Source organism: Vipera ursinii, assembly GCF_947247035.1.
Source record: "Vipera ursinii genome assembly, chromosome: 3".
Lineage (NCBI taxonomy): Eukaryota > Metazoa > Chordata > Lepidosauria > Squamata > Viperidae > Vipera > Vipera ursinii.
Genome location: NC_139516.1, coordinates 69,846,847 through 69,873,742, shown reverse-complemented (window position 1 = coordinate 69,873,742; position 26,896 = coordinate 69,846,847). Strand labels below are relative to the sequence as shown.

Here is a 26,896-nt window from a genome sequence, read left to right as displayed (position 1 = left end):
AAACAACATCTCTGTCCATTTTCTCTACTTCATAATTGTCTATAATTCTAAAATGTCTCTTATAAACCATTTCCCCCCCCCCTAATTTGGACAGTGAATTTTTCCAGTCTCCTTTCCTCCAGCCGTTTGGGATGTTCAGTACAAGGTTTGCAACTGGGCATCCAGAGTTACGTACACTATTCCACACATGGTCACACTGTAGATTTCTTTGGCATGGTGCAAACATGCTTCCTTATGGTTGTACCAGTGTTACCAGAAACAGTCTGCACCTCCTTATCCTTTGAGGGAGTGCAATGATGGTTGGAGGAATGGGATCCATGTCACTGAGGTTAGGAGAATTCCTAAGATGACAATAAGAGCAGTTTGCTCTTTCATCCACAGTGAAGGAATAGCCACTTAAGCAATTCTCAGTAGCTTTTCAAGCAAGGCCAAATTGGCCCAGAGGAGTGACATGTGTCATTTCCTGACACTTCAAGACTAAGCTTGACTCCTTGGTTTGCCTTAGCAGGATGCAGTTCAGCTTGACTAGAGTCCTTATAGATGAGAATGAAAGGATACATAACAGTTTATTTCCCACTGCTAGTGAATAGTTCCAATAAAAGTGAATATCTGTAGCTCAGGGTTGATCTTTGGGATTATAGGTGCTCTCTAAGCCAGGGCTTTTCAACCAGTGGTATGGGTACCACCTGTGGTACATTGGCACCTGGCAGGTGGTACGTGACCATCCTAGAAAAGTGGTAGCGGGGGAGGGGAATGAGCTGAACTGGTAGCAGCACTGCACAAGCCTGAGCGAGAGATGGCTAGAGCAGCAGGGCTCAGCTCCAGCTGGAGCTTGGCGCTGATCCTGGCGCTTCTGCTGAGCCCAGAAGAAGCGCCAATCAGCTGGAATGTTGCAGCATCTCCAGGGTCTTGTGATTTACATTCAGCAACTGATTCATATTTATGAGGGTCACAGTGTTCCAGGGTCATGTGACCAAAACCTGCTGCAACCACCCAGCAGATGGGGGGAATAAAAACCAAACACCCCCACCCAATCCCCACTGCCAATCCTCAACAGAATTGCCCACAACAATGAAAACCTCAGACAGGAGGAAGAGCGCCACCAGGCAGGCAGGCAGGTGTCTTGCTCGGCGGTGGCTTGGGGGGCACTTTTTTCAGTGCTATTGTAAATTCAAATAGTCACTAAGCAAACTGTTGTAAGTCGAGGACTACCTGTACTTCATCACTTTTTTCCTTTTTTTTGTCACCAAGTTTTTGATACCTTGCTAGGCGACTGGTGATACTCAGATGTTGCCATACCCTAAAAGTGGTACAATGGATGAAAAGGTTGAAAAGCCCTGCTCTAAGCTGGTTATTTGCTTGCAGGTATTTTATTACCCAACTAGGTAATATCAGAAGTGATGATGTTACCTAGATGGGTAAGGAAACATCACAATCAATAGCGGTAAATGACTTCTTTGACCCTCAGAGGTTTAAATTTGAGGAACCTTCCTGCAACCCGTTACAAATGATAGATATTTGGCATGGTCTTTGATGGCTTCAGAGCCAAGAAGTTACTGTATGTCAGGTTGCTGAAATAACGTATCTGGATTTGGTCAGATTCTTCTAACTGCTCATCATAACTGGGATTTTCCCCTTCATGTTGATTGTGACCCTGAGGTAGATCTTGTACGTCAGGGGTGTCAAACTCAATTTCATTGAGGGCCGCATCAGCATTGCGGTTGCCCTCAGGGGGCCGGGTGGGTGTGGCCAGGGTGGGCATGGCCTACTGGGTGGGTGTGGCCTACTGGGTGGGCGTGGCTAGAGTGCGTATGGCTTACTGGGTGGGCGTGGCCAGCTCTACATCGTTCGCATCAAGGGTGCCTATGGGGGCCTGGGCAGGAGTGGGACAGATCTGAGGGTCTCTGGCAGGAGAAGGGTCTCTGGGCCAGGGCCAAGGCAGCGGGGGCCGTTCCCTCACTGTTTCCAGGATGGCTTCGCGGGCCGCATGAAACCACTTCGCGGGCCGGATCCAGCCTCCGGGCCTTGTGTTTGACATGTCTGTTGTACGTGCATCCTGTTGCTATGGCTCACTTGTATACTTCCTTGTTCTGCAAAAAGTTAGGCTTCGTGGATTGCAGTCTTATTTTTATAGTCTTGAATTGTAAAGCAACTTTATGATAAATCGTTTTGCCTTCTGAGAAGATTATTCAGTTGACTTATGGACCTCCCCTAATTCAATGTACAAATTAATTACAAAATAAACATGAATTAACCTGAGGGATGAGCACTGAGATTGCGGCTGTGACTTACATTCTTTTCAATTTGGTTCAAACAGTGAATGGAGAACCTTGAGGTACGCTGCTTGAAAATGCAGAGCTTGTGCAAATCATGTATCCTTCCCTCCCCCTCACTCCTCATAGTAAACAGTGTTTTGAGGGAAATAAGACATGTTGGTGGGGTCTTCACTTATTGTTTTTAAGCAAGAGAGTAGACTATCTGGTATTAAAGTCTGTTCTTGAATATCTTCGTCTGAAAGCAGAAACCTCAACTGGTTTGCCTTTTGGATACTTGGGTCTTCATCTTTTGAGCCAACCCTGCTCTGCCCACTTCCACTATTCCTGAGAATAAGACTGATTTTATCAAATAATGACTTATTTTCACTGGGGTCAACAATAGGCCATGCAGGGGCCACAGGACCGGTATAATCTTTCCTTAAATTGTTTATGGGCGAAGCAATTGAACTTGAGTTGGTGTCCCAGTTTTGAAAAGGTGTTTCACTGGTGGTGCTGAAAGTGGTTCCTAATTGAGCCTTATTGGAAGTCTGAGGCTTGTACCCATTTCTCGTAGTGACATCTGAACTGCTGGCGAACGGTACATCTTCTGAAATACTAACTTTCTCAGAAACTGTTTTGCTTCTCCCCTTTTTTTTCTCCACAGCCCTGTAGAGGTTGTGCATCAATATTTCTTCAACTTCGGTTACCACAACATCCAAAAATGGCTCGGAAAAATTGTCTGTCACAGCATCATTTTCCTAAGCAGAAAAATAACATAGAGTTGAATATTCTAGCTCTCTTGTAGGCATAACATAAAGGTTGGAGGTAGCAAACACCTGTTCAGGTAATAGAAGCATCACAGGATTCTGAGGATAGATAGCTTCTGACTTATGACCACAATTGGGAGTCATAAGTTGAGTTGGACCTAGTTTTATGGGAGTTTTTACAGTGGTTGATCAGTGAATCCTGCTTCCCCAAAGGGTCTCTTTTTTGCCATAAATAAGCAAAAAATGTTGCAAATTGGATGCTACACCCACCTGTAAATGTGAACTGGTTGCCAAGCAACAAAATGCGATTAGGAGTCTGCAGTGGTGATACAACTGTCATAAGTGCAAGTAGCTTTCTCCAAGGCCTTTGTAACTTTGAGTCATTGTTAAATGAATGATAGTAAGTTGAGGGATTTGAATAATGCTCTCCTCAGATAAGAAAGGGAAGAATGGATATCTAAGTACTTCCTGTTCTCTGGTTTTCTTAAACAGAAAAACATTGTAACCTGGAGAATTACCTGGAGATATTTGATCACTTTGCTGTTTTGCATCCTAGGATATTCTTCAAAAAGCCATTTTGGTGCTACCGAACAAACCATTTTGTTAACCCTTGAAACAAAAGCACAACATGTCACTTGCATTTTTAAATGATAGTTTAGAATTCACATTCTTAACTGAGAGAAATATCAAAGTAATTTTCAACACTTATTTTGGCTGCAGACACTTTGTCTTCAAATATGGATCATCATCCCACAGATCTAAACTGGAATTGGGAAAATTAGCAGGAAAGAGCTGCTGAGTAGCTATTAAATGAATGCTTCTTCTGGTACTAACTTTTATCCTAGAACAGGAGTCTTCAAGCGTGGCCTTTTTATGACTTGTGGACTTCAACTCCCAGAATTCCTCAGCCAGCGTGCCTGGCTGAGGAATTCTGGGAGTTGAAGTCCACAAGTCATAAAAGGGCCAAGTTTCAAGACCTCTGTTCTAGAATATCTTCTTTTCATGCCTTTCTCTCCATTCACCATGTTTTTTTGTCTTCAAAGATGATGGGAAGAATATGAAGGGAATGAGAGGAAGTGCTAGGAGGCAAAAGTTTTCTTTTTGAAGTAGCATTCTTCAGCTCAGTTGCTTTTCTACATCAACTTGTTTTGCAAGCTGCTTTCAAGACATTGAGTGGTCACTGACAAGTGCAGACAAAGATCTGTAATTCCTATAAGTTCAACTTAACAGCACTCAGGTGCTAACCCTTTCATCAACAATTTACAGATGAAGGCGGTCCCATTAAAATCAAGTGCCAAAATCTATTAGCCTATAATCCTTCAGTTATGGCCGTTCACTTAGCGACCTTTCGAAGTTACGACATAATCCCTCCCCCAAGTACTTGCGACACAGTCCCAAAGTTACGAATGTTGCAGCACCACAGCAGTCGTTAACCCTTATGGATGACCACAGAGGCACTGTAACATTTGCTCTGCCTATCCACCCCCCCTGTGCCAGGTTTCCACAGGCATAGGGCCTGTGGATACTTACCTTGCGAAGATCTAGCAAGCGTTTTGTTTCTTGGCCTTTGGTGCGTTCATAGAGAATGGAGGCCTAAGGTACCACAAGATCACACGAGATCAGTAGTGCTGGATCTCATGCTACTGATCTTGCGTGATCTCAAACGGAGATCTATTCTCTGCAAAGTGAGGCCCAGATGAGAGATTTGTGGCAAAAGGCTTTGCAAACAGAGGGAAGGTGTGAAGCACCCCCTGCCAGCCTCTGTTCTCGGCAGCAAAGGCTTTTTGCAAAGATGATCGGAGCCTATAGGGTCACAATCTTTTGTAGGCCTCGGCAAGCCTTTGCTCAAGGTGAAACTGGGGCAGAGAGGCTGGAGAGGAGACATCTCCTTGATCATTGAGATCTACATAGGGTAAGTGACCCAGTCAGGCAGGATGCGGGGGAGGGGAAAGCATGCAATATCTCAGTGGATCGAGGGAGGCCTTAGGTAGGTGGAAGCACTAGGCCTCCCCATGGCCTTCCCCACTTTGAGATACATCGTGGACTTAACGACCCGCACATTTGATATGTGATTAGTGAATGCGTGGGTGAAAGCATGGAGTGATCATGTTCAAGTTACATGACTCACTCCTATGAATCCTCGGGTTACGAAGGTAACTGGCAGGCTCCATTACAACTGAAACCCGAGGATTACCTGTATAAAAATAATCCTTGTCCGGCTTTAATAAATGAAATCAACCCAAACCTGTCCTAATCCCAATCCTGAGCCTACCCCACCCTAAACCTTAATCCCTAACCCGATCCTGTTTTATTTCTATAACATTCAATAAAATCTTTTCTTTAAAAAAATAAATGAAATCAAGACTGATACGAGTAGTCCTCAACTTCAGACTGGTCACTTAGCAACCGACTGAAATGATCATGGACTCTGCCAAAGCTACTTATGACCAGTTTTTTAAAGCTACAGCTGTGGTGGAGAGAGAAGTAGGCCCAATGCCTGAGGGGAGCCCGAGGAATGGAAAGCAAAGGATGAGGTGCCTCCCAAGCCTCCTGCTCTCTCTGACCCCTGTGCTAGACTTCCCGGACTTCTCCCACTCCCGAGGCACCCTATGCTCTGCTTAACATCTGTATCAGGGAGAGCAGGTAGGAATTGAGTTGATCATGTGAGTGCCTCCCTTAATGATTGTCATGATTTGTAACTGTAATGGGCAGACTCTGTTATGACCATAACTTGAGAACTACCTGTACTGGGCCTGTGCATTCCCAAATTATGTTCTCAAGGAATGGGTGGTTACATAAATATGATTAATAAATAAAACCTAAACATTCATTAACCAAAGCCTAGGAAAAATAGCAGCTGGTACCTTTTCCTGCAGGGTTTAATTGCAATCAAAGTGAAAACAGAGATTGAAAAGAAAGCCACTCCGACACCAGTTCCCAACAGAATCCCAGTATCGTAATCATCATTGCCTGAGAGAGAGAAATAGGGAGTGGGGGGGGGGAGGGAAGGATGAACATGCTGGTTTTTCACCACATTCATGCATTCTTAATAAATTCAGAATAACATAGGCAGGAAAGTGAAACCGTTGGATTTTATTTTTTTTAAGCAACTGGATAAGTGATATCGTTTGCTGGAGAACAGGATAACTGTCACATTCTCCTTGCTCTGATAAATAAGACCCTAGCAAGGCCTTTTGCTTTATAGCAGTTTTACTACTGTTTCTGGCAGATAAGAAACAGGGGGGTAGGGAAAATGCTGGAAGTAAAGAGCAGCTGGATACATGTTTTATTTTCTTTGACAGAGTTCACTTTTTAAACAGTAAACCATTCAACGCCACACAGCTTGCATTTCTAATTAAAGGACGAGGTTTTCAGCTGAACAATTTTTCAGTTGAACAGAGAATAAAACTCCGTAAGTTGTATTCAGATTTATACACTGAACAGAAAGCACAATGAGATGTGGCTTCAAATCTGCTTGGACAATCTACAGCCCACTGTAGATCAGTAGATAAAGTTAGTGGATTTTTTTCTACCATGCCAGCTTCTGGCTTCCTTTTGCTATAATAGTTATGTTTTTTGGTGAAGAGCTCAGCAGTGCTATCAAATGATCAGGAGGCGGTTTAAACTGTTTCTGATGTTGGATTTGTCATTTCTGGTAATGCCTTAAGAGGATAGATTCATTCAAATTGTTACATCCCATTTATTTCTACGGTTCTATGTAAGTTGAAACAATATTAGTCAAACTACACATTACGGATATCAGTGGACTTAACTCCCAAGCAGTTATGTGTACTTATTGTAGTTATTAGAACTTATTAAAAATAAAAGATGCTTACTTTCCTTGATGGTTTTGATTGTCTTTTTTGAAATTTTGCAGTAATATTTTATGATAGAGAGCACCATTATGAATGTGATCCCTGCAAAGAGGGAATCTAGAGACAGTCACTTGGAACAAAGCAAGTGAAATGTTTTAATAAACTAAGTTGTCTTGTTCTCTTTCATGAGTTTCTTGTCTTTGTTCAATAATTGATTTCCAAGGGTAGTTATACTGTACTATAGTAGTTATTTATTAAATTACATTCAGTGGTAGAAGTTCATGCTTTTTATGATTTCCTGTATCTAAGGATTTGAACACGGAAAAGGTGATCCAATGACCCTGGAACATTGCAGCCGTCATAAATACATGCCAGTTGCCAAGCCTCTGAATTTTGATCATGTGACCATGGGGATGCTGCAATGGCCATAAGTGTGAAAAACGGTCATAAGTCATTTTTTTAAGTGCCGTTGTAACTTCGAACGTTCATTAAACAAATGGCTGTAATTCGAGGAGTATCTGTACATGGAACATTAGGGTAAAAAAACGGTCTGGGTTTTCCTAGTCTTGAGAAATGCTTCATAGCCCTTACTTATGCTGACCATCTCATGTCTAGTTTTTATCCCTCAAGGTTTTTATCCCACAACTATTCATATGGAAGGTTATGGGGAAGGCTAGTTTGCAAATTGCCAGGAAAATGTAGATAGAGTGGGTGTTTATGTGGAAGACCTGGGTGGGCAGGGGGAATCTTGATTCCCTTTACTTTGTGAAGGGGCCCTTGCCAATTCACGGAGCACCCAAAGCTTGGGCGGGAGATGGAGGTGGTGCGCGTGTCATGATTGGCCAGCCTGAAGCAGAGTCAGAACTGTTTGGCTCAGTGAATGGCTAAATCAAAAAGGCTAAACATAAGGAATGATTGGCTGAAGAGGCTCTCTTTGAATTCCAGACATGCAAGCTTATAACGTTCTGAAAGGGCTTCAAGCTCTTCTTTATATATTTAAGCCTCCAGTCCCCTAATCATCTTCGTTGCTCTTCACTGCACTCTTTCTAGAGTCTCAACACCTTTTTTTACATTGGGGTGACCAAAACTGGATGCAGTATTCCAAGTGTGGCCTTACCAAAGCACTGTAAAGTGGTACTAACATTTCACGCGATCTTGATTTCCAGCCAGACAGAAAACCTCTCCCTCCCCCCAACCACCCATTATTAGAGGTTTTTTTTCCTACCTGTGGTGACTGCAAGGCTCCTTACTTGGGAAATGTTAAGTTGTTCTTTCTTTTCTTTCATCAATGCTACCCAGAAAATGCAAGAGAGAAAAATAAGAAAGTGAGAATGAATGAATTCCAGTGTAATGTGAGAACAAGTAGGATTCTTTTAAAGTGCCTTGTAAATATTATATTGACCGCTGGCGAATTATCTACTCCATCACTACATTATGCAGGTAGTCCTCAACTTATAACAGTTTGTTTAGTGACCGTTCAAAGTGACATATGATACTTTTTCACCCTGACCGTTACATGTGATCAAAATTCAGATGTTTGGGCAACTGAGTCACATTTATGATGGTTGCAGTGTCCCGGGGGGGGGGGGTGTCATGTGATCCCCTTTTGTGACCTTCTGAGAAGCAAAGTCAATGGGGAAGCCAGATTCCCTTAACAACTGTGTAACTAAATTAACAACTGCAGTGATTCACTTACGTTTGGCAAGAAAGGTTGCAAAAATGGGGCAAAATTTACTCGTCTCGCTCAGCAACAAAAATGTTGGGCACCATTGTGGCCATAAGTTCAGGACTACCTGTAGTAATGTAGTATACGGGAGCCAGTTTGGTGCGACAAACCAGAAGGTGATGAGTTCTAGTTTCATCTTAGCCAGTCACTTTTTCTCAGCCCTAGGAAGGAGGTAATGGCAAACCACTTTTGAAAAACCTTATCAGGAAAACTGAGAGGACTAATCCAGGCAATCTCCAGGGCTCAAAAACTGATTCATAGGCACACACACCTGCACACACACACACACACACACACACACACATTTACACACAAAACGGAATATAATTAAATGACATCTACATCTGGCTATGCCTGAGAAAGTTGTTCATACTGTGCCTTTTTCTTTGATTTCTGCCCCATTAATCTGACATAATTCTGCTCTAGCGTGGCATTAAAAACTGGCCATGTGGCATTGGCAATTAAGCAGCCAGCCATTACAGCATGACCTAATTGTAGTCATAAATCGAGGAGTACCTGTAATCTCTCCCTTCTGAGACCTACAGCCCAAACTGTAAACTCATCAACTGTTAGGATGATCAGTCACACTCTCTAGTGATCATGTGTTTCTGGAGAAAAGCTGGAGAACTTTAGAGGTAGCACTGATGTTGGGTTATTCCACAAACTTTGTCACGGTGCAGCTCAATAATTTTCATAGTATGCAAAGAGCTAGTTCATGATTTACAACTGTAATTCAACACACAATTTTGATCATAGGTAGTGACACACAAATGCCAGTTTCTGGCAAAAAAACATTAAAATCGCAATCATGTGACTGCAGCAGGTTGCAAATAGCCATAAATGCAGGCTGGTTGCCAATTGTCAAAAATGCAATCACATGACCAGTGGGGGGGGGCAGATATCACAACTTCAAATCCAGGTTGTAAGTTCCATTTTCAAGCTCTGTTGTAACTAAACAACTAGTTGTGAGGCCTACCTGTATACAACAACAACAATAAGCATTATCCTATCCAGAAAAGAGACCATCCTTTTGACTTTTTTCATTTCTTCAAACAAGCAGCAAAAAGAAGTTCTAAATGCTCCTTATAAAGAATATACCGTAATCAATTCTCTCCATTTTCACACGAATGGACTAAAATGTCATCCCAAATTTGAAATACAGTTTTGTCCAGAAATACAGTTTTGTGCTGGGATGAAAATAAAATTGGCAGATTTTTAAAAGTGAAACCTGCCACCAGGTTTCAAACATGACAGAAAAGCTAAACAAGAACAAACAAACAATATCAACAAACATGTCTTGCAAGATTTTATCTCTGTAAAATATTCACCATCCTTGATTGGTCTTAAAAGCACCTATGGATACACCATATTTTCACTTTGGGAAAAATGTCTGCTACAATATTAGTTTTCAGCTTGCTACAAGAGCTTAATTTAAGAAGTCCAAGTATAAGATCTTAGCGTAAGAATCCAGCATGATAGAGCAGGGGTCCCCAACCCCCGGTCTGTGGACCAGTACTGGGCCGCGGCATGCCAGGAACCGTGCCGCACAAACAAGCAAAGCCCAATCCGCAAGATGCAGGCAGCACACAAAACCATGCACCTCTGGTCTGTGGAAAAACCTTTCTCCACGGAACCGGTCCCTAGTGCCCAAAAGGTTGGGGACCTATGTGATAGAGGACAGAAGAATTTCTTCATTCATCAGTGAAACCTATTGGAAAGGAGAATTTAAGGGCACATCAATTGCTCTTGTACAATGAAATTTCAGCCTTCACTAAAGAAGTATCTAGCACTTATCTTCGAGTAACACACATAACAACCGCAATAACTTACAATGAAAATTCTGGGCTCAACTGTAGTTGCTAAGTGAGGATCTCCTGTATACGATACATGTGATTATTGAGGATATTTGAAGATCTTTTTCATTCTTTCATTATAACATGAAGTGTCTCTTCCTTGAAAAAAGTCCTTTTCTTGGGTCCTTTTTCTCCAGTAATAGTAATGAAATCCCATCAGAAAAACATGGGTGGCTCAAGGCAAAAGTCTTTGCTTCATATCTTGCTGCTAGTTGCGTTAAATGAATACACAACTTCTCTGTCATTTTTCCCAATGTTTCTTTTTTTCCTTTGAACCCTCAGATCTCTATGGTCAATCAGAAGTCTCCAGAAAATGGCATGCCGAGCAGTGAGGTGATTTCCCCCCCCCTACTGACAAACCGCTGACTTTACTGCCAAAGCTGGCTCTTCGGCAGCATAATCCCTGGGTTTTGAAGGAGAGTGACTTGATACAATCCATGGATGACTGTGTATACTTGCCTGGAAAAAGAATTCAGTGGATCATGATTCTCAGTAAGCACAGCTAGAGGGTCTGGTTTCCATCTTTTCCAGTCATTGTTTCTTTTTTTAGGTGCACCTCTACTTTAAACATTACGTTTTGAGGTTTTCTTCTGTTTTGGCCTACATTTTTAACTGTTAGACATCTGGCTGAATGCTGATTTATCTTACAGCCCCTTGTCGGATTGCAAAAGTGAATTTTTCGTTGTTTCATTTTGGAATTAAAAAACATTTTCTCCTTTGCCACATGGAAGTAGACGGCATGAGAACTTTCTCTTCTGTAGTGAAAGTGACTGGATTTGAAACACATTGTTTTTCTTTTTTTCCCCCAACGAATAGCAACTTATATTTAAGGTATTCAAAATACACAAGAGTAATTTTTAAGAGAATTTTTTTATTAAATGTACATTTAAAAACCAAAGTGGACATGATTCAACTTCCCTGGCTACAACACTGTTATTAGTATTACCTTATGTTACAGAAAGAAAAACAGAAGCTTAAAATACATTCTATGACAGGACAGAGTATAACAAACTGTACTTATAACATCTGTAAATTTTTTGGTAAACCGTCTTTCAGTTGTCAACGTTGTACTGTATTTACATATCTTTCAGTTGTGTCCTGATATAGGTGCTAATAAGAAGTCCTTACCTTATCAACTAATCAAACGATAGTCATCTCAGCGATCCTCCTTATCTCTAACCAATCGTACAAATTTTTCCAAATTTCATAATACTCTGTTTCAGTTTTATTTTTAATCTCTAGAGTTAACCTGTCCATTTCGGTGCAGGATAAAATTTTATCTATTATTTCTTCTTCACTGGGGCTTTCCTTTCTTTTCCATTTTTGGTCATATGCCAATCTTGCTGTGGTTAAAATATGCAATAGTAAGTAGAAAGATGCTTTGCTGAGTTTATCATTAATAATCCCTAATAAGAAGGTTTCTGGTTTTAAATCAATTTTTTCTAATAATATTTCTTCCAACCAATTTTTTATCTGATGCCAAAAATTTTGCGCTTCTGAACATTCCCACTACATGTGATAGTAAGTCCCTGGAAGCCTTCTGCATTTCTAGCACGCCGGTGAGATCGTTCTTACATCCTTTTTCTACTGCAAGGATTAGGTATCTCACTTGTTCTTAAAAGAAACTTTGTTGTTTTACACTATTTTTGTAGATACTGTGTCTCTCGTCTTTTTTTTCCTTTTTAAAGAGATAGGAATTTCCCCCTTTATTTACCCTCCACTGTGGGAATCTCGGTTTCTTCTCTACTTACTTTGTTATGGGATATTTTACTCTTGTCCTTGAGAAGAAATTGCTTACATTTTGCTGTGGAAGTTCAGCTATAAGAGGGGCTGGGATCATATTAAAATTAAAGCAATAACAAAACTAAAGACCCTGAACATTATATATTATACACCCTTTACAAAGCCTGCCAAAAAGAGACATAAAAGAGAGTCAGAAGCTGGATAACTTTAATGGTAAAGCCTATTTTGGGAAAAAAAACACACAATACTTTTCAAGCTCTAGATCAGGGGTGTCAAACTGCCGGCCCATGGGCCGGATGCGTCACAAAGAAACCGTGCCCACCCCATTGCCGGCAATGGGGAAAAAGTTCTAATATGTCACGTGACATCGCGAGTTTGACATGTCTGCTCTAGATAAAAATCTAGACAAAAGTTTTGATGGATTAGCAACAGTTCTAAATCATCCTAAAGATGACAGCCAGATACAGGTGACAAAAGTTAAATCAGACTGCAATTGGATGGACTGGAATTTAATTTGTTATTAGGTAAAGGTAAAGGTTCCCCCGCACATGCGTGCTAGTCGTTTCCGACTCTAGGGGCCGGTGCTCATCTCCGTTTCAAAGCCGAAGAGCCAGCGCTTGTCCGAGGACGTCTCCATGTTCATGTGGCCGGCATGACTAGATGCCAAAGGCGCACGGAATGCTGTTACCTTCCCACCGTAGTGGTCCCTATTTTTCTACTTGCATTTTTACGTGCTTTCGAACTACTAGGTTGGCAGAAGCTGGGACGAGTAACAGGTGCTCACTCTGCTACGCGGCACTTGGGATTTGGCCCGCCAAACTGCCGATCTTCTGATCGACAAGCTCAGTGTCCTAACCCACTGAGCCACCGCGTCCCTTTTGGTAACTTCTTAGAGGAGGCTAAATGGGGCATCAGTTTAAAAGATTTAATCATAGTGGAGATGACACAGTGGATGGGTGATGGACTGGATCTTCTTAGGAAAGCTGAAGGAGCTTAGAGAATAGACTTATTATATATAGCTAGAAGACAACTCTTGGTGGATGCTGTGATTTGGTTTGTGGGAAAACCTACTGAACAACAAGGGCTGCAGAGATACTCTCAACGGAGACTTATGACTTTGGAGAGTGAAATGTAACTATCTGGAAGATCCCAGTTATTATTTCAAGGAAAAGTTTATTATCTAGAAAAAATTGAGAATATTTGATCCTGGATGGATCAGAGATAATGATTGCAGTGTGTTTAGTCTAAGAGCTATTTGTGGACTTTCTGCAAGTTAAATACATGAATAGATTCTTAACAGAGGGCTTTGAAATTTAGCTTGTTGTTGGGATTACCTGTTAACTGCTTTCTTTTACAGTAGATAGATGCTAGGGCAATTTGGTTGATTGGTAATAGATTTTCATATTTGTAATATTTTTCATGCCATATAGTAATTTAGCAAATAAAGATGTAGAAGTTTATAAGTTGTGGACCTGTTTTGCAGGGAGGGAAAACTATTATTGTTGAAATATAATTTATTAGTATTCAACTGGGAGGGGCAATCTATGTATATCTTTGTTACTTTGTCTTTATTCACATTTTTTTTTGTTTTGTACTGTTTTGTTTTTTATTTTATTTTTTTATTTTGGGAGTTTGTATTTTAACTTTGGAAATAAGATAAAAAAATATTTAAAAAAGAATTCTATTGTCAACCAATACAGAGATATTGCAAACAAAAGGCCCTAGATTTGATTTCTGAATCATAACCCTTTCAGGTTTTTTTTACAAAGTTTTCAGTATCAGTATGATTTTTCTGTGGGCAGAGTAGAGAATGAATCTTCACTCAATCTTCAGAATCTTCAAATGGCAAGTGCCAAAATACTGTAAATGTATGATTTCATCAGAACTGCCAACTTTATTTATAAGAATCAGTTTCTTTTCATGACCGGAGCTGTGATATGAATGGCTTCTGAATGACTGTTTTAATTTTTTTTTGCACATTCTTATATATTTTTTCTTCTTCTTTATTTCTATTTCATTCTTTTTTCTTCTTTTCTATTTCATTGTCTGGAAACAGGCTGCCTACTTGCCACCTTCTCAGCAAAGGGCAAGAAACTGAAAGATTAGGTCTGGGTCCATTAATTTGTATTTCATTAGGTTGCATGATTGGATGATATGTTCAGCGGTGTGCAGGGATTTTTTTTGACCTGTTTAGCCTTTCTTGACAATATATATCCCTTTATGTCATGAATCCAACATAGAATATTGAGAAGTTGAAAACACATGTTTCACACACAACCCGCCCCCCCTGCTTTCTGGATGGCATTAAAAAAAAACCCTTGATCTGAATTTAGTTTCACATGCTTTCATGATTGTTGCTTGGGAATAGTGGAACATTAAGGTTTTGAATGAAAAATACTTTTGGGGGTAAGCCACCGTTCTAGAACAATTCTTAGAAATAAAATACTATTTTGGATGAGCACTGCTATTTATGGGAGACTAGAAACTGGGTGACTGTGAGTTCTAGTGCTCCCTTAGGTACCAAGCCCAGTGGGTGACTTTGGGATAGTAACTCAGTCTTATCCTTAGGAGGGAGTCAATGTAAAGCCACTTCCAAATATTTTGCTAAGAAAACTGCAGGGACTCGTCTAGGCAATCATCTGGAAATAAGATTGACTCAAAAGGAACTCATATACATATACAATCTGTAGAGTACACATCCAGATGAAAGAAACCTATGGTTTGCATTGGAGGACACGTACTCTGGAAAGTTTCTATATCAGTAACTACCATTCATCTTTTACAATCTGTCTGCTTGAGTTCTACTTACCCTGGATAGAGCTGGCTCGGCTGATGCCATTCTGATACACAGCATATACTGAAATGGCGGAGCTCTTTCCCATTCTGATGCTTTCTGTAAAGGTGACGTTTGAAACAGCACATAATTTTTATGGAATTTCAGTTTTAATGCATACTCTTAAAAGGAATCATTATCATCAAGAAAACCCTTTTCTAGGAAGGAAATTGGGGTTTAACTGTTTTACATGAGCAATAATAGCAACAAGCATAACAACAGGAACATCCACTCTGGAAATGCTTTTATCACATTTACATCCTATCCAAGAGGGATGTAAATTTATTTTTTATTTTATTTATTTTATTGCATTTATATACCGCCCTTTCCCTGAGGACTCAGGGCGGTTTACAGGGCGGTTTACAGGGAGTAAATGTGTCTCTTTCACTATGTTCTCATAATAGTTGTATTCATCCATGTGAACTACTTGGGTAGCTATAAAAGACAAGGAGACAAATTCATGGACGATAAGACAATTGATGATAATAGTTATGACAGCCATCTGTTAACTCCAGATGTCTATGAATACCAGTTGCAGAGAGTCTTGAATGGAAAGACCCAATTGTACATGTCCTCCATTTGATTACTTGCTGTGAGAAACAAATGACGACTTTCGATCTCACCCAGCATAATTCCTGTGATGTTCTTACGATTTTAGTAGCATTTATTTTAATCAATCATTTATATATCAGGGCTTGCTTGAATTTAAAGCAGATCATGCCTTTGAAAAGATTTTAAGATATATTTTATTAGAAGTAATCTTGTGTTACCAGGTAGTATACAGGCAGTCTTCAACTTACAACCACAGTTGAGCTCAAACGTTTGGTTGCTAAAGGAACAGACATTTGTTAAGTGAGTTTTGCCGCATTTTATGACCTTTCTTGGCACAGTTGCTAAGTGAATCACTGCAGTTGTTAAGTTAGTAACATGGTTGTTAAGTGAATCTGGCTTCCCCATTGTCTTTGTTTGTCAGAAGGTCGCAAAAGGAGTTCACGTTACCTTTGGACACTGTGCTCATCATAAATATGAGTCAATTGCCAAGCTTCTGAATGTTGATCACATGACCCTGATTGTAAGTGTGAAAAATGGTCATGTCACTTTTTTCAGTGCCATCGTAACTTTGAACGGTCACTAAATAAAATGTTGTAAGTTGAGGACTACCTGTACTTACTAATATACGTATCCATCCATCCACCAAAAGTATTGACTTGTAACTTACCTTCAATAGAAGTTGATGTATTTTGGAAAGGGACTTTCTTCCATGCAATGCTATGCTGAAAATGGCTGAAATCTGCAGGAATCCATTCCGCTATGTACCATAAAAGTGTTTTTCCAATAGATTCAGGGGGTTCCCATTTAATAGAAATTCCTTTCTGTTTATCAGTGAATATTTTGATATTAGTCGGCGGTGGGAAAGCTATGGGGAAAAACAGATGGGGTCATATGTCAATGTATCATTCTTGTTACTGCATATTTCCATAACTATATAATAACGTCATTCAAAAGGATTGCATTGATATAGCTAAAAATGCTCTTGAAATAAGTGAACAATGTATAGATTAGCCTCTGTAATGTGGTGACCTCCATATATATTGATTTCCATCTCCATCTCAGGCATTATGGAAGACTGGAGAATTTTCCCATTTTAGTAGCTACTATGATATTTCTTTGTACATGCTGAGATATCAGTTGTGACCCAAGATAAATGAAAAGTGTGCATCAGGCCTATCCCCAAAATGATGTAACATCCTTCAATCAAAGTTCAGATCTTTATTTGCATATACCATACAGACATAATTTTGCCAGACTAAATCTATACTACCCTAACCTAATGGATGTAACCCTGGGAAATTGTAGGGAGTGGCTATCCTCAAATTCTTCCTCTTCCCATGAAGCAGTTGTGAGCTTTGCCATCTCTTTATCTTGCCCCACTCTTTGGAATCTGCTCCTTCCTTCCTGGGAATTTGCTGCATTACTGTAGTCCATCGCAACACTTCTGCCTTCAGCGACACATCCCATCACACAATGCCAAGGCAAAGGGCCAGATAACACACTGACACACAATGCTTTAAGCCAAAAATTAAAACCCTGCATTCGATAGCATTTTCTGAAAGAGAATTTGACATAGATAAATGTGTATAATGCGCAAGACAATATTCAACCAGCTGTGGCTCCAAGAAATTAGGGCTCAGCTTGATGGCCTGCTCCTTCTCTGTTGTAATGCAGAAGGTGAAGTAGGTAGGGGTAGGCAACCTTGGCTCTTTTATGACTCGTGGACTTCAACTCCCAGAATTTCTGGGAGTTGAAGTCCACGAGTCATAAAAGAGCCAAGGTTGCCTACCCCTGGCTCTGGTGAAACTCTTTCCCATGGTGCTATCTTCTGTGTCAACACTTCAGTACACATTCTTCCTAAAACAGTAGGGCTTCATGCATTCCAATGCAAATCATCCATTGGGGTGGGATTTTATGAGTTTCCTGTATTTTAAGAAGCTGCGGGAGCTGAATAATTAGTTTGAAAGAGCACATTTTTGTAGAAAGATTTAGGTCCCCAATGTCTATAAACTAAATTAATGAGGCAAAGAGACAGAACTGTGTACAGTATAAAGAGGTGAACGTAAAAAAAAGTTTCTGTTGGGGTACTCTTTAACAAAGAATTGTTCTTTGAAATGTTTCTAAGAATGGAATAAAATACTTAGATTGAGCCTGTAGAGGGCACTGTAGGAAAACTAGTCAATAAACAAGACAGACCTGTGCTGCGCTAATGTAATTCTAAAGAGTGCGGAAGTGATAAAAATATTAGTCTTATTCTAAGCACTATAGGCTGCACTGTAAAAGCGTATTTCTAAGGCAGTATCATGATTAGTAACACATTTGTGACCTGAGATTTAGCAGGCACACTTTTATATATAATGTTTTAATAATTGAAATGACGGGAAGTTAATCTTTAAAAGATATTTTTAGATCCCAAGTTCTTGCTATATAGTATTTATGCCTGCATTGGAATGGCATGTTTTTCAACTCTGAAATTTAGAATTGCATATTTATACCTGTACACTGCAGATATAGTCATAGTGGAAGGAAGTAATCTGGCTCAATTAGTTTGTTAATAGCTTCAGTCTGCAAATGGCAGAATTCAAAAAGTATAATTATTTTTACAGGTACTCCTTGATTTACAACTATTCATTTAGCGACCATTTTCAGTTACAAGGGCACTGAAAAAAAGGGACTTGCACGTATGATCGTCCCGCCACTCCCATGGTCATGTGATCAGAATGTGGTCACTTGGCAACAGGTTTGAATTTATGACAGTTGCAGTGTCCCGGGGTCATGTGGTCACCGTTTGTGACCTTCCCAATCAGCAAAGTCAACCGAGGGAGAATCTGATTTGCTTAATGATCACATGATTCGCTTAACTGCCGCGATCTGTTTAACAACTGTGGCAAAAAATGATTGTAAAATTGTGTGCAATCCATTTAACAACTGCCTTGCTTAGCAATGGAAATTTTGTCTCCAATATTTTAGATAGTAATATATTACAATAGTGACACAAATAAGTGTGGAAGTAATGTTAGGGAGTCCCCAGTAGGATATTTAATTCCATTCCATTTTATTTGTTTGTTGTTTATTTTTTAATTTATTATGGCCACCCAGTCCAGAGGACTCTGGGTGGCTTATTATCTAACCTAATATAATGCAGCACCAATTTCTGAAAAGTTTGCCTGCTCGGTGACATCTTACCTTGATAATTGTGAGGTGGTTGTTTCACTATAATATTTGCAGGTTTGGAACTTCCTTTGGAATTGTGTGCTGTCACATAAATAATGGTCACTGCTGGGGGCACCATCACTTTGCAATGTATTTCTGTTGTTTTACATAACTCCACATTCTCTCCTTGTTTTTCATAAAATATTCTATAATTCAGAATTTTTCCTCTGCTTTCCTTTGGAGACAGTGGCTAGAGAAATGCAGAATTGCCTTTAGAGAACAGCAAAAAACCTAATCTTTTATTATTTGTACATACCGTATGTTTAAACAGTTGCAGAAATGTGAAATCCAAAGGAAAAAGTGATTGAACCAACAGCTTCTCAGGAAGGCCCAATTATACCTGAAATGCCATCCAGGTAACAGTAGCCTTTGAAGGGAGTCATGGAGAATTAATCAGAAGTGGGGGGGAGGGAACGTAGGGAGCCATTTAAGTATTTTTCTGTCTGCCATTTCACATCTTCAACCTGTACCCCACAAGCAGCATTTTAATAGGATTTTTTTATTTTATTTTGAAATGTTTGAAATGTTCTCAAAATCAAGAGGGGAAAAAAACTTAAGATGGATAGTTCACCTGTTTCAAAGACGGTGGAAACTCTTCCTTTTACAAAAAAGCCTTCACCGTATCCAACCTCACCGTTACCAGGGGGGGGCCTTTACCCCTAAGGAGGGACATGGATCTAAAACACAGGTGGCCACATCCTAGGTCCACGTCCTCAGAACCAACAGTTTGGAACTCTCCCTAGATAACCAAGCAAGACCGTGCACCATATTTTATTTCTATACATTTATATTTATATTCCTCTATTTCACAGAACCCTCCCAATCAAAGTCCACGTCCAACCAAATCTGGGAGACTTTATCCATTAGATCAGTGATGGCGAACCTTTTAGAGACCATGCCCAAACCTCAACCCAAAACCAACTTATTTATCGCAAGGTGCCAGGGCTGCATCAGCACTGTGGTGCCCGTGGTGTGTGTGTGTGGCCCACTGGGTGGGCGTGGCTGTGGTGGGCGTGGCTGTGGTCACAGCAGACTGGGTTTGGCTGGGGTGGGCATGGCCACCTCAATGTTGCTCATGGGGGGATGCCTGTGGGGGCCGGGCAGGGTTGGGGGAGATCCAGGGGATCTCTGGTGGGTTGGGCCTGTTCACTTCACACACCTGATGCACTTTGGCCCCACCTTGGGCCACCACCACCAGCAGCTTGCGCAGGTCCATTAGGCCGCCACCACTGCCCAGAGCGGCAGCCCCGCCCGGCAAGCCAAAGGCCACCCCGAGTGGGGAAAGCCGGATCCCCATCAGTGCCATGGCCCCCCAGTCCCAGCTAGGATTGCATGCCTCCCCCCATCTCTGCTGGGCCTGGGTGGCCTTTGGATTTCTGGCGTGGGCATGCTCTACCACTTCTACTTGAGCTTGCTAGCCAGCTGCTTTTCCTCCTTTGTGCTGGATGGGGCTGCCACTCTGGGCAGTGACAGCCTAATGGACCTGCGCAAGCTGTTGGCGGTGATGCGTGTGCCCCCAGAGAGGGCTCTGAATGCCGCCTCTGGCACGCGTGCCATAGGTTCGCCACCACTGCATTAGATGCACAGAATAGTCTTCACAATGGCTTTGGAGATGTTCCTTTGCCCCCTCCTTCCCAAGGAGGGATCTGGTTACTCAAAATGAAGATGCCAGCCAGCTATCTGTTCACACAATAATAGCTCCTGTTTCAGTGCTAACTAACCCCTAATAAAGGTTCTTTGCTAGGCTTTGTCAGATTCATTCTTTGTCTTCACCAATGGTGCTCCAGGCATCTCTTGCATTGCTTCATCTCAGAGAATCCTTCTGAAAACTGGAAGAATTCAAGAATCCACGAATGCAGAAAGAACAGAAATGATCTGATCTGAGGCTGTCGTTGCCTGCTCATTGCAAGCTAAGGCTTTGGAATAATCATGCAACAGAGCTTAGGAACAAACCTAAGGTCCCTATGAAATCCAACTGGCTTCATCAATTGTCTGGGGCAGACCCCTGAATTGGTCCTTTCTCCCTGCAGTGGACGTTAGCTGCAGAGAATGCCATGGTTAAGAGGGCATAATCTCTCCTTCATAAGAGGTTGATGTCAGTACTCCTCAACACCAAAGCACACCACAATTCTCAGATGAGACCAGATCTAATGACATAGACCTCTGAATAGGGCCCTTAATCAGCTGGATCAGGTCCATGGTTGCCATGAACTTCCAAGCTGCCTCTGACTCTGGGCCCACAGAAAGCAGGTTGAAATCTCTCAAAATCATGAGACTAGGAAACTCCACCTGACCACAGAGCTGAGAAGCACAGACAGGGAAGCTGCTACACAAGAAGAAAGTACAGAAGTAGCAATCCCAATCGATCCCTCTGGCCCAGTTTCATAAACAAGGTCTCACAGTATACCATATCCAATGCAGCACCCTTGAAAACTAGCAAAGATTCCTGGATGACAACAGACACACCTCCTCCTCTTTTTTCCTTCTCCAAAACCCTGGAGGACAAAATTTCTGGATAGGGAAATCCGCAGCTTTGGATCCAATCAGATTTCAGAATGCAGAATAGGTAGGTGCTCTCCCTAAGAACAGCCCACGCTTGTCTTCTGCTGTATCACCCTCTGTCACTTTCCTCATATAATATCTTCTCTTGCCCTCTCCTCCAGCACTACATCCAGTTCCTCCAGCTGATGTGCTCCCATCTCCAGGTGAAAGGCTTACATCACCACACTCTCACATGTATAGTGCAATATAGAATGTGACAAACACCCCCCTATGTAATGGTACTTCTGCCTAGCATCCAGCATCTGCTATGGACATATGGACATCTGCCCATATGATACTGGACATCCAACTCCACCCCATACTTCATCTTCCAACTACCCTTCTCTCAGGTAATGGACCAGGAGAAAAACCAGCTATACCTTCGTCTAGCCCATTGGTGCAGATATGTTTTCCATTGTTTTTCCCAGAAGCAGAAGAAATCACAGCCTCACCCATTGCCCCTTCCCACAGCCAGTTTAGATCAGGGGTGTCAAACTCGCAACGTCATGTGACATGTCATGACATATTGCAACTTTTTTGCCACTGCCGGCAATGGGGTGGGCGCGGTTTTGCTATGATGCAACCGGCCCGTGGGCTGGCAGTTTGACACCCCTGGTTTAGATTATTAATCTGGCCCTTCTCTCACAATCCTTTGGAACCACTGAGGTAAACAGACCAGGTTTGCTGCCAAGTGTAACGCATAAAGCAGTATTCACCCCATTTTAATGTACATTGCATGGTCAACAAACATTTAAAAGGGTGAGGTTGACGGTGTGGTCACATCTGCCCTCTTGACTTTTTGACCAACACTCTCACAGTGGCACTTGGATTTTATTTCCTTTCTCAGTTCTAAATTATTTTCTAAAGTGATAATCTCTATTGTTTTTTTAAAAAAATATTTATTATCACCTTGATCAAGACAGTCACCTCTTGGGTACTATTGGGATTAACTGGCCCAAATTTCCTCCATACATCAAGCACCGCAGCTGGTTCTGTATTTAAAAAGAAGAGAGAAACATGTAATAACAGAAACATATGACAAAAATATATAAGAGAATGACTTCTTCTATTATAGCATTGCTCTTACACTGAGGAATAATTATAATAATGGAGCAAACGAACTATTTTTTTAAAATAGATTTTAAAAGTTAGTATGCAAGCATGGAAAATGAGAGCATGTTGATTTTGGAAAGATAATGTAGGAGGCTACTACTACACCATATAGGAAGCTACTATATTATAGCAAATAGCTTTAACTTCGAGAAGCTGCGGAAGATCCAATCACATACTAGTAATCTATGGGATGGCCACATTTCCATTTTTCAATCAATGGTAAACTGACTGATGCTTCCTTCATTTCTTTCTAGAACTGTTGCTGAATCATAACCTACAGAATCACTCACTGAACCGGTATTGTTTGATTTGCCTCAGAGCTATAATTACATATGGAGAGTGACAGCTTCTCTGCCAGCTTGCTGGAGAGGAAAACTACCTATAGCTGAATTTGTACCTACCGATAAGTAAGACAGTACTTATTACTGATACCCAGTAATTACTAATAAATTATATAATAGATCAGTAAATAGCTATTAGCTATTACTTTATCAACCCAAGTTCAGGCTTTCAGCTGAAACATAAAAGGCAGGCCACAATTTAGTCAAACCATATTTAAGTTTGGTGTGTTATGTGAACTCGGTTACTGTTATCAGTTTCTGGTTCAGTGTGTTATTCAGAGAAAATTGGGGCAATGGTGTAATAAACTAAGTTAACTTTATATAAGTATGTTATGTTAGCACTGTACTGGGAAACTTTTTAAGTATTGAACACATCATCATTTCTCCCCTCTCCCTGACAATGAGAACAGAATAACAACTGCATAAGATACAACAGATTCAAGCTAAAAGTCACATGACATCGTGCGACGTATCGGAGCTTATTCCCCATTGCCGGCAATGGGTGGGTGCAGTTTCCTTGTGATGCATCCAGCCTGCGGGCTGGCAGTTTGACACCCCTGACTTAGACTTATATACCCCTTCATAGTGCTTTTCAGCCCTCTCTTAAGTGGTTTACAGAGTCAACATATTGCCCCCTACAATCTGTCTCCTCATTTTACTGACCTTGGAAGGCTGAGTCAACCTTGAGCCGTTGGAGATTGAACTCCTGGAGTGAGCAGTGAGTTAGCCTGCAGTACTATAACCACTGCCCCACCATGGCATATGTATATGCAGTGCTTTTTTGTCAAAAAAGGTGCCGGAACTCACACACATCATACAACCTGCCTTGCTTACTCTACAAGGTTCCATCCAAAAAAGGTGCCAGAACTCTGTTCTGGGCATTCTATGAGAAACCTCCCCCGGTGTATATGTGTATGTATATATATGTATATGTATATGTATATGTATGTGTATGTGTATGTGTATGTGTACATGTATGTGTACGTGTACGTGTGTATATGTGTTCTGTTCCAGCCTACGACCGGCCCTGTTTGAATGTCAGGGACAACCCGTTTTTATAATCAACAGGCTGGAACTAACCCAACCAAATTTATTTACAAAAGTTAAACGAAAAGTTCAAACAAGACTTAAACCAAAAAGGTTAAACAAGAGTTAAACAATAACAGACCAGGACTCTCACAGAAGCCCTTCAAACGGTTGTCTTCAGCAACCAGCACCTCCCACACATTCCCCTTTTAACAGCAGTCCCAAGGCGTGGCTTCTCATTGACTTCTCCTGAGTTGCCTCATTGCTTTCCTCTGCTCAGTTCTGCTAGATTGCCTCCTGCTCCTAGCGTCCCTGAACAGAGCCAGCTGTGGATCGTCTTCTTCCAATCCTTCATGCTCACACAGCTGGGTGTGAGGAGGAACAAGACGGGAGGGGCCAGGCTGAGAGTTCTGCGTTGCATGAGAACCTTCCTCTGACACCAGAGGCTCTCCAAACCCCTCCTCCTCCTCCTCTTCAGAATTGTCTGACTCAGCTGCCAAAACCACAGGCTGACGCTGAATCACAACAATATGTATATGTATATGTATGTATACACAGAGCGTTTTTTCTCATAGAACGTATATGTATATGTCCCTTTCATGGATTACTGCATTGTTGTGGCGAAGGGGCTTGTGTACTTCAATGAAGCTATGAGCTATGCCCTGCAGGGCCACCCAAGACAGACAGGTCATAGCAGAGAGTTCTGACAAAACGTGATCCACTGGAGAAGGAAATGGCAAACCAGTACAGTATCTTTGCCATGAAAACCCTATGGACAATACCAAAAGGCAAAATGATATGACGCTGGAAGATGAGCCCCTCAGGTCGGAAGGCATCCAATATGCTACTGGGGAAGAGCAGAGGGCTAGTACTAGTAGCGCCAGAAAGAATGAAGCAACTGGGCCAAAGCTGAAAGGACGCTCAGCTGTGGATGTGTCTGGTGGTGAAAGGAAAGTCCGATACTGTAAAGATTTTTTTCTCCATAGGAACGTGGAATGTAAGATCCATGAATCAAGGCAAGCTGAACGTGGTCAAACAAGAGATGACAAGACTGAACATCGACATCTTAGGTATCAGCGAACTAAGATGGACAGGAATGGGTGAATTTAATTCAGATTCCCATCAGGTATACTACTGCGGGCAAGAATCCCTCAGAAGAAATAGAGTAGCCTTCATAGTCAATAAAAGAGTAAGCAACACTGGGATACAATCCCCAAAATGACAAAATGATCTCAGTTTGAATCCAAGGCAAACCATTCAATATCACAGTAGTCCAAATCTATGACCCAACCACCGGTACTGAAGAGGATGAAATTGACCGGTTCTATGAAGCCCTACAGCACCCTTATAGAACTAACACCAAAAAATGATGTCCTTATCATCATGGGGGATTGGAATGCTAAAGTAGGAAGCCAAAAGATAACCGGAATAACAGGCAAGTTTGGCCTTGGAGTACAAAATGAAGCAGGGCACAGGCTGATAGAATTTTGTCAAAAGAATACGATGGTCATAGCAAATACTCTTTTCCAACAACCCAAGAGACATGGACACACATGGACATCACTAGACGGTCAACACAGAAATCAGATTGACTATGTGCTCTGCAGCCAAAGATGGAGAAGCTCTATACAGTCAGTAAAAACAAGACCAGGAGCTGACTGTGGCTCAGACCAGGAGCTTCTCGTTGCAAAGTTTAGGCTTAAACTGAAGAAAGTAGGGAAAAGCACTAGGCCACTCAGGTATGAATTAAACCATATCCCTGTTGAATATACAGTAGAGGTGACAAATAGATTTAAGGAATTAGATCTGATAGACAGAGTGCCTGGACGGAGGTTTGCAACATTGTACAAGAGGTAGCAACTAAAACCATCTCAAAGAAAAAGAAATGCAAGAAAGCAAAATGGCTGTCTGAGGAAGCTTTGCAAATAGCTGAGGACAGGAGGAAAGTGAAAGGCAAGGGAGAAAAAGAAAGATACGCCCAATTGAATGCAGAATTCCACAGAATAGCTAGAAGAGATAAGAATGCCTTCTTAAATGAACAGTGCAAAGAAATAGAAGAAAACAATAGAATAGGGAGGACTAGAGATCTCTTCAGGAAAATTGGAGAGATGAAGGGAACGTTTCATGCAAAGATGAGCATGATAAAGGACCAAAATGGCAGGGATCTAACAGAGGCAGAAGAGATTAAGAAGAGGTGGCAAAATTACACAGAAGAACTATACAAGAATAAGCGTAACGGGGACTTCCGGTGGCGGCGCGGCGCCGAAGACAGCCTTCCCGGGCTGCCCGCGGCTCAGCTGTTTGTTTTTTCGCCCGAAACAGCGCCGATCAGCTGTTCAGGTGAAATTGAAGCCCCCTCCTCGGGAGAAGAGGAGGGGGTGAGGCCCCAGGTAGGGGTAGAGTTCTCCGGGGCCGCCTGAGCTTGGAGCTCGGGCGGCTGAAGGATTGAACTCCCCCGAAGCCTGGGTTGCTCCCAGCTGGCCGGCGTCTCTGCTCCGAACTTCTTGGAGCAGAGCCAGGCGTCTGCGAACCATCCCTGCCTGAAGAAAGGATTTATGATTTAAAGGAGCAGGCAGAGCGGTACAAGAGGCAAAGGTGAAGAGGATTATTTTACTATACTCTCTAGCTTGTTGGACTTTTTAAACTTTAAGTGAAAGTGCGTCATAATTGAGGACTAAAAGATGGCGGCGAAACCTCCCCCTAAAACTCTTCGGAGCGGTGGATCCTCGCCGGTGCAACAATCATCACTACAGGCGTTGCACCCTCCTGAAACGCTGACATCGAAGGACTTACGAGATGCTCTGGATAAACTTTTGGAATCAATCAATCAATCAATGGGTGATAAATTTGCACAGATGGAGGAGAAGTTGGAGAAATTGGAGGAGAGAATGGAAGAGAGGATGGAACAGAAGTTCAGCGTGATGAAGGTAGACATTTTGTCTTCAGTGCATAAAGTGGCGGAATGTGTGGAAGAATTAGATGAAAAAATGGATGATCTGGCTCAAAGGAATGCTATATTAGAAGTAAAAGCACGGGAGAATGAAAATGCAAGAGACAAAGTGGAAAGGGAGTTAAGCCTAGCCCAATATTACCAGATGCAGTTTGCTGTCAGAATCAG

At 41.6% G+C, this 26,896-nt stretch overlaps 1 protein-coding gene across 1 annotated transcript in view; it reads right to left on the bottom strand.

Annotated features, from left to right (window-relative positions):
• Positions 1–2,389: 2,389 nt before the first annotated feature.
• Positions 2,390–26,896, bottom strand: part of IL23R (interleukin 23 receptor) — a gene marked incomplete at both ends in the record, with an annotated part of 50,194 nt that continues 25,687 nt past the window's right edge. The window contains 8 exons of the mRNA XM_083360238.1: positions 2,390–3,013; positions 3,541–3,631; positions 5,887–5,992; positions 8,063–8,116; positions 14,969–15,052; positions 16,212–16,409; positions 18,731–18,947; positions 22,208–22,290. Coding sequence (XP_083216364.1) covers positions 2,390–3,013; positions 3,541–3,631; positions 5,887–5,992; positions 8,063–8,116; positions 14,969–15,052; positions 16,212–16,409; positions 18,731–18,947; positions 22,208–22,290 — 1,457 coding nt within the window. The remainder of the gene's footprint in view (positions 3,014–3,540; positions 3,632–5,886; positions 5,993–8,062; positions 8,117–14,968; positions 15,053–16,211; positions 16,410–18,730; positions 18,948–22,207; positions 22,291–26,896) is intronic.